The 11,850-nt window shown below is 32.1% G+C and overlaps 1 protein-coding gene and 1 long non-coding RNA gene across 2 annotated transcripts; one reads left to right on the top strand and one right to left on the bottom strand.

The window, feature by feature from the left end:
* The first annotated feature begins 1,537 nt into the window (after positions 1-1,537).
* Positions 1,538-11,619, top strand: LOC127860961 (39S ribosomal protein L32, mitochondrial-like). The gene is made up of 3 exons (XM_052399293.1): positions 1,538-1,684; positions 5,874-6,119; positions 11,147-11,619. The coding sequence occupies exons 1-3, from the start codon at positions 1,600-1,602 to the stop codon at positions 11,371-11,373; spliced, it is 558 nt and encodes a 185-aa protein (XP_052255253.1). The 5' UTR covers positions 1,538-1,599; the 3' UTR covers positions 11,374-11,619.
* Positions 2,901-3,548, bottom strand: LOC127860962 (uncharacterized). The gene is made up of 3 exons (XR_008039982.1): positions 3,485-3,548; positions 3,207-3,278; positions 2,901-3,028 (listed from the first exon to the last, which is right to left on the bottom strand). It is a non-coding gene; the product is annotated as an uncharacterized LOC127860962 (long non-coding RNA).
* Positions 11,620-11,850: the final 231 nt, after the last annotated feature.

The raw sequence follows: 11,850 nt of genomic DNA, 5'->3' as shown, positions 1-11,850 counted from the left end.
ATACAGATCTGTACAACTGGCTATTTATGTTTCTTAACAAACTTAACATTTACAAAGTGTTTAAGACATGGTAAGACAGTTTCATCAAGAGGGTAGCAAATACAGTTTCATGTAAAAAGCAATCAGTAAACTAAACCAAAAGTGCTGTTTGTATTATCAACAATTGACATTTGTTAAGTCATTTTTTTCGCCCAATGTGCCAGTAAGCATTGTACTTGTCTGTCTGTACATGTATTCATACATCCTAAAATTGATTTCAATTTCTCTTGAACTTCTCAGGGATTTAATTCAAACTTTTATAGTAAATTGACCTTAATGTGTAGATTATCATATAAAAAGGAATTTTGCTGCGATGAGTTTTGGCAATTTTTTTATCCCTTTCTCTTCCCACTATGGAATATGTAGTCCCAAAATTTTAAGTTTTCAACTCCTCTTTATCTACACAGTTGAATGAATGTGCAGATTGTTAAGATAGGACTGTTTAGTGAATTTCTTGGTGAAATGAAATGACGTGCATAATGTCCATATTGCCATCTATCCATGTTTTAAGAACAAGTTTCATGAAACAATATGAAGAACTTTAAAAGTTCAGAATCCAGAAAAGTGTTACAGACAGACTCACAGACCAACACACAGAGCGCAAACCATAAGTCCCCTCCGGTGAAACCGATAGGGACAATAAAATAGCCTGCAACTGCAGCTAAATTCCAAATTCGTCCCAACTTTTGTGATTCTTGTAAAGTTACATAGGTAGAGCGCTGACACGTTCTGGGTCCTCAAAACTGCAGCCTCAGACGCAGAAGGACCTTATTTACTTCGAAACACACACACTTGTTTACTCAAAATGTGGTTTTATATGCCTATTTTAATACAGGCAAGAAGGTAATCCCTAAACCAGATTTGTCAAAACTTTCCAGAAGATATCTGTGTAAAGCATTAATAGATTTCAAATAACTACGCTATATGACATTGGTCAAACAAGGCCACAGTGTAAGGTCAAACAAGGTAGCAATGTAAGGTCAAACAAGGTCACAATCTAAGATCAACGTAAGGCATATTGTCTACAGAATGAAGTTGGATTTTCAGGTAAATCATTAGATAAGTTTAAACCACATTCATCATGCTGCGAGCAAGCGTCATTAGCAAAAAGTGTCCCAAAAATGTCAAGGTCTCAGTTAAAATAAAGTATCATAAATCGTTCAAATTAAGTATCAGAAATCTAATCTATGAGTCTTTGTCTCAATAATGACCGTTTCTTTTTGTTTATATCACTATTGGTTAAACATAAAATAACATATTATAAGCTTTACATTTTAAATCCAGAATTTTTGTCTCGAATATTTTTGTGTTCAAAACTTGTAAACATTACATCCACTAATTCACTTGGTAAATTTGTGTTTATTACTCTTCATAAATATTATATATTTTCTTAAAATATTAAAATTTAAATGCTTAGATCTGCACTATCATTTTCAATCAATGGATACAACTTAAATTAAAGTGACATACGAACACGTTCCCGATTGTGACCATTGTGACTCGGGCCGGAGTCTGGACGGTCGATATCGTGGCTTTTATATAGATACAACAACAACAAAAATGACTTTGACCTCAAAACTTCGATTATTTGTTAATAATATAAATTCTATTATTCTGAAGATAAGTGGAACACACCAAACACCAGGTTTGTAGCCACAAAGAATTGATACAATTACAATCGAATGATAGAGAATTATGCATCGTCTTTTTTACACAGTGTTATAAGTTTCGGATGTATCAGTTCGGATAACTTTAAACATGAACTTTAAGAATAGTTGCAAATATCCAACTGCTAGCTATTGAACTTCTGCGTCGCTGGGAGTTGCAACCGCTTTTTCGTGGAAGGGTTACGTTGCTGCCTGGAATCCAGGCAGTACTTAAATCGTAATATTAGCTACATAAATACATATCGACAGGGCTTTCCACAGATGCCCCGGGGCTGTTAGGGGAAGGTATTTTTTTACATTTGTAGAGTGAAATGACGTTATTTGGTGCATCATGACTCTTCAAGAAAAAAACGGCAATAGTCATTGATATAAAGGACATTTTTAACAATTGTTTTTACACTTTCCTGCATAGATACGCATAATCCTGTCTCAATCATTTCCTTAAAACATCCTTATCAACCATACTTTCTATCTATAACTGCATACTTACTACTTTTCCCGTCGCTACTCATTACCCTATAATCCTGTATAATCCAGTTTTAAAGCAAATTCTGGTAAATATGTATGATAAAAGTGCTCCAGAATTTAAAGAAACACAAACATTCACCATTTTTCTTAAGTATCAAATAATTGTTGGCATTTGTTACTATTCAAAGATGTAATGAAATAATGCCCAATGGGGCGTGTTTTTTCCACTGAAACCTGCGTTAATCGCCTGACGTGATGTTCACGTTTTTATACAACACAAAATGCACCCACACTTTCCATGCGACGTTCTACATGTCTGCATAATTTTCGCGCACTGTTTATTTAACGCTAGAATTTGTTAATGTCAGGTTAGCATTAATATTCGGAAGCATGTTTCGTATTACAAATTTAATAATGCTCATTTGAGAATCGAACGAAGCATTGACAGTGGTGCGTAATTAATTAAACGATAATTTGTTTAAGGGCATTACGAGTTGAATAAATGTTTTGACCATATTAATAATTATGCATGAAATGCACAATATCCACGAGGATTACACATGGTTGCCATCATCAGTCTTCTAAGTAAGTTGCCCAGATTTCATCGTGGAGGTGTACACCGTAGGCACTGATGAGTGTGTTAGAAAACAAAGCCAACAAACTGCCATAAATGTAACACTGGTGGTATCTATATAATAATTATACCTAATTATATTGTTCCACGAGTGCGGGTTCGTTAATGTTCAGGAAGATTTAAGACATGTAAACCTTTTATAAGGTTGTTTTATACTTTATTATAGTGCTACATATTAAATATTCAATATTCAATGTTGAATTCCAGATATGAAGACAACCTGAAATTAATAATAACACAAATTATAGTAAAATAACATACATAATAATATGATGGTCATCTAGTGGCTTTTATACAAAGTTGCATAGAAAACAATATACCGGTAATGATCAATATAAAACATACATATCCGCTTTTATAATGCATTCATGACTTTAACAATATTTCAATATTCTTACCATTTATGGAATGGCTGCTTTACCCTCACACACTGGTCTTACACACAGGATTCTCCGTGAAGATGTTAAGCTCTGCAAGTTAAATGCATGTGCTAATAAAGCATACAGAAATAGTGACTAAGATAGGAAAGAGCAATTCTGAGAAGTGCTGCCATTTTGCCAAGTCGCGGAAACACAATACAGGTTTATATAAATGCACAATAATTACTTGTACATAACAAATCAATTATCCACAATCACTATAAAAACACTATTGCAACCAAGAGACTGATACTAACCTCAAAGAAGCACGGCTCTTAAATTACATTTGAAAAAACATGTCCTTCCAGCTCAACCCATGAAATACTACTGCCAGAGCGGGAAAGAAAACTTGCCCAACAGATTCACTGTACAGGAAAGAAAATAGGCTTAAAACAACTATGCACACAAGGGAGACAACTTTTAGAAAGAATTTGTGACTGGTTACATAAAATCACACACTTATGAAAATTACGTCACTCGTCGTCTGCATGATCTAACTGCAGGTATTACTGCTACCGAGTGTTGTCGCTCATTCAAAGCATGCGCTCTCATTGGACAATAACGATTTTCCATTACAACAACGATCCGCCTTTGGGCGAGCTTTAGGTGGGTAAAGATATACATTACGTAATTAACAGAGGATCATAAATTGGCTCTCACAATTTTCGGCGAAGTCGATATCGCTTTGATCTTAAGAATGCCTAGTTGCTATTAATGAAAAATACACACTGATAACAAAATTTCAAGCGCCCCGCGGACTCTGATTTTGAATTTCAAGCGCCCCGTCAAGGAACCGTTCAATGGCCTTTGGAAAGCGCTGATTGATAAACAATTTAGTGTTGTCAGGCATTAATAAACACAAACATATACTAAATAAATCACTCATATGCAAATTAAAGCAATTAACATGATATGGTATGCTCGCGTTACAATGATATCAGTGTTGTTGTGTTGTTTTTTTTTGGGGGGGGGGGCATTTCCCTCCTTTAAACATATATAAATTTCAAATTAACACAGGTGGCAATACCCCCTGTGCTTACATTTTATATACCAAGACCGGCTTTAATATTTGTCGTATTTTTATTACCCAATCTAGCAAAAAACATCAAATTTTCATCTAGCTCAAGCTGTAATTGAAACTTGAAAAGCCGAAAGTTGCAGTAATATATAGAGTTGGGTTTATATGTTTGTATTGGGGAATAGGATCAAGTCACGATTACACTAATATATCCTTATTTATAATTGTAAAATGAGCAAAACTAGACCCACTCTTAATAATAAGTAAAATGGTTACTTTCTTTGCACTGCCATTTACTAAATGGAATGAATTATTATGATTTTCGTCGACGTAAAGAATGTGTCCTTTTGTTACCTCTTTTCTAGTAATTTCAATAGGGACTTTAGACAACGTGTATTATCAATTATTTCTTTAAAAAAAATGCCCCCAAAGGAGGGCATATAGTGATCGCTCTGTCCGTCACACTTTGCGTTTAGGTTTCGAAAAATGATCATAACTTCTATGTCGCTTCAGATGTAACCTTCACATTTGGTATGCATGTGTATACGAACAAGGTCTTTCCATACGCACACAAATTTTGACCCCTGTGACCTTGACCTTTCACTTAGGGTCCGCGTTGAGGTTTCAAAACCCGCGTTTAGGTTTCGAAAAATGCTCATAACTTCTATCAAAGCGTTTATAGGGGGCATTTGTCATCCTATGGTGACAGCTCTTGTTTATATTGTTATGTATATGTAAAAGCTTTCGAGTGTAATTTGTATACAACGGGTTGTAATAGACATATGTTGCTGGAAAACTCTGTAGGATGTGGAGTGTGATGTCCTCGACACCCCCCCCCCCCCACACACACACCTGTTGAAAACGAAAATGAAATATATTGAACAAAAAAAATATTTAAAAAATGCTGGAAACTGTTAGAACAAAGTAGCGAATTTATATTTATCAATGACTTAATGGCTGTTTTGCTAAATTAACCTCATTTGACAAATGTAACAAAATCAATTTTGGGATTGGGACCTTTCTCAAACCACTTATGGGGATTCCGAACAAAAACAAAACAATGGAAATGACTGAATATATTTTTTATTGTCAAATTTTAAGTATCTTTTGTGTGATAAATTGGTAATGAGATATTGTTTGATTCATGTCCATAATGACAATAGTTATTGTTTCCTTATATACATTAAAGTAAACAGTAGATGGGCAAAGAGCGAATATGTTTTGTAATGAGTGTCTTGGATGTACAATTTACTACTTCAATTTACTTTAAAAATTAATCTACTGTATTTAAAAAATTTTTAGTGTCTATCTTGACTTATAGGGGAACAGGCAAGCTTATTTACTTACCCTGCGTTGTTGTCAGCATCAAAGCTAGCTTAACGATTTTCTGTAAGCTAGTTTTTGCTATCTCTAGTTTGATATCTATCATAATAAGGGGCGGTTTTACATTGAGACATTTGCATATATAAACAATTGGCAGGTTTATATTTCTCTCCAGTAACTCTGAAAATTCTGACCAGAACAAAATCAGTCAAGCGCACTGTCCTCCAACAGCTATTGAAAAATATTGTCTCAGTTCTTTTTTAATTTTCAAAATTTGCATTATTGCCATACTGTACCATTTACAGGTTTACCTGCTCTTTGTGTGGTTGAATGCCCCAGTCTCAGAGATGAAAAGTACAGCTCTCCCTCCGACATATTGGCGAGCATTTTTGAACCCATCATGCGGTGGGTCAATCCAAGAAACCGTAGGACAGTAGAGCGTCGATTAACAAGAAAAAACCTTCTTCCACAGATGAAAGATGCAAGGCCGAAGAAGAACATTATCATCTGCTTACACTGCGGGAGACCTCATGAAATTCAAACATTATGTGGTAAAATAACATTTGTATGTCCTCACATCTTTATGTGTAATGAATAATAGTGTTCTCTTTAATTGTACCTCTGTATTTCTGTTTGTGTCAATTTAAGTAGATTTTCATCTTAAGAGCTTGAAGCTTTTTAAAAATATTTGATACTTTCACCGTTTTTGCTTATAAATTACCTATCTAACGATATCCCCAAGCTTCACCTTGGAATTTTGAATTAAATCTACTATTATTAAAGTGATACTTTTTAGTTAATTATATTTTGGAATTGAATCTACTATTGTTGAAGTGATACTTTTTAGTTAATTATATTTTGAAATTAAATCTATTATTGAAGTGATACTTTTTAGTTAATTATATTTTGGAATTAAATCTACTATTATTGAAGTGATACTTTTTAGTTAACTATATTTTGGAATTAAATCTACTATTATTGAAGTGATACTTTTAGTTAAGTATATTTTGGAATTAAATCTACTATTATTGCAGTGATACCTTTTAGTTAACTATATTTTGGAATTAAATCTACTATTATTGAAGTGATACTTTTTAGTTAACTATATTTTTTAATGAAAATATTCTTTTATTGAAGTGATACTTTTGGGGTAACTATATTTTGGAATTAAATCTACTATTATTGAAGTGATACTTTTTAGTTAACTATATTTTGGAATTAAATCTGCTATTATTGAAGTGACACTTTTTAGCTAACTATATTTTGGAATGAAAATCTACTTTTATTGAAGTGATATTTTTTAGTTAATTATATTTTGGAAATAAATCTACTATTATTGAAGTGATACTTTTTAGTTAACTATATTTTGGAATTAAATCTACTATTATTGAAGTGATACTTTTTAGTTAATTATATTTTGGAATTAAATCTACTATTATTGAAGTGATACTTTTTAGTTAACTATATTTTGGAATTAAATCTACTATTATTGAAGTGATACTTTTTAGTTAACTATATTTTTTAATTAAAATCTACTTTTATTGAAGTGATACTTTTGAGTTAACTATATTTTGGAATTAAATCTACTATTTTTGAAGTGATACTTTTTAGTTAACTATATTTACTGTTTCATTTAGCAGAAAGTATGCTTCTGAGTGGGCAAGAATCCCTTCCTCAGCTGAAGACAGTCTAAATGCATAAACGGAGTTTTAATTTTGCATCATTCCCTATACATATAATAAATACTTATTTGAAAATTAAAGAAAAAATCATGGTTTATGTTTTAACAAATGAGTATATTAGAGTTGTACATAGTTCTATATTTTTTATGTTGAATTTTTTAAGTACATGTACTAGTATGTTGAGTAGATGCATTTACATGTTTATTACAAGTTTTTGATAGATTGATGTGCACAATCGATATATATGAGACGAGTCCTGCGAAAATGGGTCATATGTGACCAGTGTTGCTTTATACCAGCATGCCTATTTTGGTCATGAGTTACCCTGTCAGCTAATGGTACCAAAATACTTTCCGTGACTTATTAGTGGACAGGATAGCCCCTGACCAGACTGTGTGCATGCTATGCTGGCTGCCTATGAAGTAAGACCCATTTTCGCATGACATGATATATAAATGACTAGTTTAATTTTAGCCTGTACATGACTTGTATGTTGTGTCTATGTCAACACAGTAGATTGTTCAGATGCTTTACCAAATACTGGACATGCAGTTTCAAAAGTTTAGTTTGATGTATTCTTTCCATTCCAAATAAAAGGTATTTTCCCTGAAATGAATATTTAAAGAGAATATATTTTGTCAATATATGAATTAATTAAAGGGGTCAAAATTTCTTTTTTTTTTTTTTTCTTTTTTTTTTTTTATTCAATATCATACATACAATGTAAACATGTATATGAGCATACAACACAGTGATTGTACAAAGCAATAAAGTTCAGACATGTTATACAAGATATGCTAATATATATATATATTTTTTTAGAGAGAAAAGAAAAGAACAACAGAGAAATAGTTATGAACAATGATGAGTTGTATAAAGTCTGAAGAAAGCATACTGGACTTGTGTGTTTTGTTGTATATTCACAATGATCTTGTCCGATTGAGAAAAAAAATAAACAAAACTATTTTAGAGGGATAAACTAACATTAGAGTGAAATGTATATTAGTGGACAAAACATTATGAGAATTTAATCCGATTCCATTTTTGTTCAAAGATTTGTAATGTGTCATTACTGAGGGCTATTTCTTTCTCAATCTGGATTTTTAGTTTAAGACTATGGACAAAACACTTAAAATTTGGTACTTGTTTTTTGTACTTCATGTTTAAGATAAAATATTTCATCAATATAACCATAAAATTCACAATATTATTACAGTCTATTGATTTCAATGAGTTAATTCCGAAACTTACATCTAAGAAAGATAGTTTAATGTTTAGTTGATGTTGTTCAAGAAAAGATATTAATTGATTCCAAATAGGCTGGATGTGTTTGCACTCCCAAAAAAGATGTTCTATAGTTTCAATGTTTTCACTGCAGAAGTCACACAGATTTGAGTTAGATAATTTGCATTTATAGAGATATTTATTTGTAGCTATAATTCTATGGATGTATTTATATTGAAAATTTCTCAGTGTGCTTTCAATTGTTGCTTTATATGGCATGGTAAATATGTGTTTCCAATTTAGTTCATTTTCTCCAAAATTTCTTAATGATCTGAAACTAGTAAATTTAAATTAACTCCCTTGCTTCAATATTTTACATAAAAATTATGCATTATTTATTTGTAGCTATAATTCTATGGATGTATTTATATTGAAAATTTCTCAGTGTGCTTTCAATTGTTGCTTTATATGGCATGGTAAATATGTGTTTCCAATTTAGTTCATTTTCTCCAAAATTTCTTAATGATCTGAAACTAGTAAATTTAAATTAACTCCCTTGCTTCAATATTTTACATAAAAATTATGCATTAAAATAAACTTTAGAACTTGATACTTAAATTTGTACCGGTACTTTTTTTACTACAGAAAACAGCAACAGTAGTTTAAATGTACATATAGCACTTGTTCTTTCTTCTACATATAACACTAGTTCTCTCTTCTACAGGACTAAGCAACTAAATTTATGGTGTACATGAAACACTAGTTCTTTCTACTACAGGCTCAGCAATTATATTTGTATTGTACATATAACACTAGTTCTTTCTACTAGAGGGCTCAACAATTATATTTTTATTGTATATGTAACACTAGTACTTTCTATTAGATCGCTTAGCCATTAAATATGTATTGTACATGTAACACTAGTTCTTTCTACTATAGGGCTCAGCAATTATATTTGTTAGTACATGTAACACTAGTTCTTTTTACTAGAGGGCTTAGCAATTATATTTGTATTGTACATGTAACACTAGTTCTTTCTACTAGAGGGCTCAGCAATTATATTTGTATTGTACATGTAACACTAGTTCTTTCTACGAGAGGGCTCAGCAATTATATTTGTATTGTACATGTAACACTAGTTCTCGTCTTTCTACGAGAGGGCTCAGCAATTATATTTGTATTGTACATGTAACACTAGTTCTTTCTACTAGAGGGCTCAGCAATTATATTCATATTGTACATGTAACACTAGTTCTTTCTACTAGAGGGCTGAGCAATTATATTTGTATTGTACATGTAACACTAGTTCTTTTTACTAGAGGGCTCCACAACTATATTGGTATTGTACATGTAACACTAGTTCTTTCTACTAGAGGGCTCAGCAATTATATTTGTATTGTACATGTAAAACTAGTTCTTTCTACTAGAGGGGCCTGGCACAGCAATTATATTCATATTGAGGGCTGAGCAATTATATTTCTATTGTACATGCAACACTAGTTCTTTCTACTAGAGGGCTCAGCAATAATATTTATATTGTACACGTAACACTAGTTTTTTTCTACTAAAGGGCTCAGCAATTATATTTGTATTGTACATGTAACACTTGTTCTTTTTACTAGAAGGCTCAGCAATTATATTTGTATTGTACATGTAACACTAGTTCTTTCTACTAGAGGGCTCAGCAATAATATTTATATTGTACATGTAACACTAGTTCTTTCTACTAGAGGGCTCAGCAATTATATTTGTATTGTACATATTACACTTGTTCATTCTACTATATGGCTCAGCAATTATTTTTTTTGTACATGTAACACTAATTCTTTCTACTAGAGGGCTGAGCAATTATATTTGTATTGTACATGTAACACTAGTTCTTTCTACTAGAGGGCTCAACAGTTATATTTGTAAAATACATGTAACACTAGTTCTTTCTACTAGAGGGCTCAGCACTTATATTTGTATTGTACATGTAAGACTTGTTCTTTCTTCTAGAGGGCTCAACAATTATATTTGTATTGTACATGTAACACTAGTTCTTTCTATTAGAGGGCTCGGCAATTATTTTTATATTGTACATGTAACGCTAGTTCTTCCAACTAGAGGGCTCAGCAATTATGTTTGTTTTGTATATATAACACTAGTTCTTTCTACTATATGGCTCAGCAATTATATTTTTATTGTACATGTAACACTAGTTCTTATTACTAGATGGCTGAGCAATTATATTTGTATTGTACATGTAACACTAAATCTGTCTCATAGAGGGCTCAGCAGTTATAGTTGTATTGTACATATAACACTAGGTCTTTCTACTAGAGGGTTCAGCAATTATATTTGTATTGTACATGTAAAACTAGTTCTTTCTACTAGAGGGCACAACAATTATATTTGTATTGTACATGTAATACTAGTTCTGTCTTCTACATGACTAAGCAATTGTATTTGTAAAATACATGTTACACTCGTTCTTTCTGCTAGAGGGCTCAGCAATTATATTTGTATTGTACATGTAACACAAGTTCTTTCTGTTACAAGGCTCATCAATTAGTGGATATGGTGTCTGCCAAGCAATTTTCCTATAGACACCAACTGCTAGTTATTCCCAGGAAACGGACTCCTCAATTATATTTGTAATGTACATGTAACATTAGTTCTTTCTACTCCAGGATACTGCTACAGCAAAGTGAGGGTGGAAACTAAGAAGCTCCAGGAACAGAACAAGATGATCAAAGACCAGCTTAATAAGTTCAAGACAGAGGTGGCCTTCCTTTACAGAGGTGAAAACAAGAACGATGTAAAGGACCATAAGAAGAAATATTTTGTTGAAGTCGATAGAGAACGACCTGAATGGTTTGCAAAGGAACTTATGGTGAAATATAAGGGTGAAAGCTGAATGTGAAGTTTAAAATGATTTGGGAACGGGTAAAAATAATTGTCAAGATTGGTTATAAATCTATAATTTGATAAATTTCAAGTTCAATTTGCCAGAAAAATTATCGATTATCATGTTTTTAAAATATGATTGCACTTTTATAAATGCTATATGTGTTACAATGTTAAGAGCATGGTGCACTTTGTGATAACTTGAGATTTTACTTTTTCCTGAGTTAATAATAGAATATAGAAAATTCTTGATCAAGTTTGTTTGTTATTGAGTCACCTATCTATGTCAGCTCTGAACAATTTGGGGTCTAAACCATTGTCTTTTGATTTATATAGAACCTTTAACCAAGCTAAGGTACATAGTGGTCTTAATTAAGTTCATTCCTGTATACCCTGTCCAGCGTTTATCTACAGGTTTGACAACAGATTTAGCTCTTGTGCCTTTATCTGTCTATCCGTCAACATAACTGTATCTTGCGTGGCAATA

This window comes from Dreissena polymorpha, chromosome 15 (genome assembly GCF_020536995.1).
Source record: "Dreissena polymorpha isolate Duluth1 chromosome 15, UMN_Dpol_1.0, whole genome shotgun sequence".
In the NCBI taxonomy this organism is placed as follows: domain Eukaryota; kingdom Metazoa; phylum Mollusca; class Bivalvia; order Myida; family Dreissenidae; genus Dreissena; species Dreissena polymorpha.
The sequence above is the reverse complement of the archived record's forward strand: the minus strand, read 5'-3'. Positions and strand labels throughout refer to the sequence as shown.

What these genes read in the sequence shown, in the direction of transcription:
- LOC127860961 (XM_052399293.1), top strand. Translation starts at nt 1,600, where the DNA reads ATGACTTTGACCTCAAAACTTCGATTATTTGTTAATAATATAAATTCT. An exon ending in TGGAACACACCAAACACCAG is followed by an intron (nt 1,685 to 5,873) that starts GTTTGTAGCCAC and finishes TACCATTTACAG; the next exon opens with GTTTACCTGCTCTTTGTGTG. An exon ending in TGAAATTCAAACATTATGTG is followed by an intron (nt 6,120 to 11,146) that starts GTAAAATAACAT and finishes TTTCTACTCCAG; the next exon opens with GATACTGCTACAGCAAAGTG.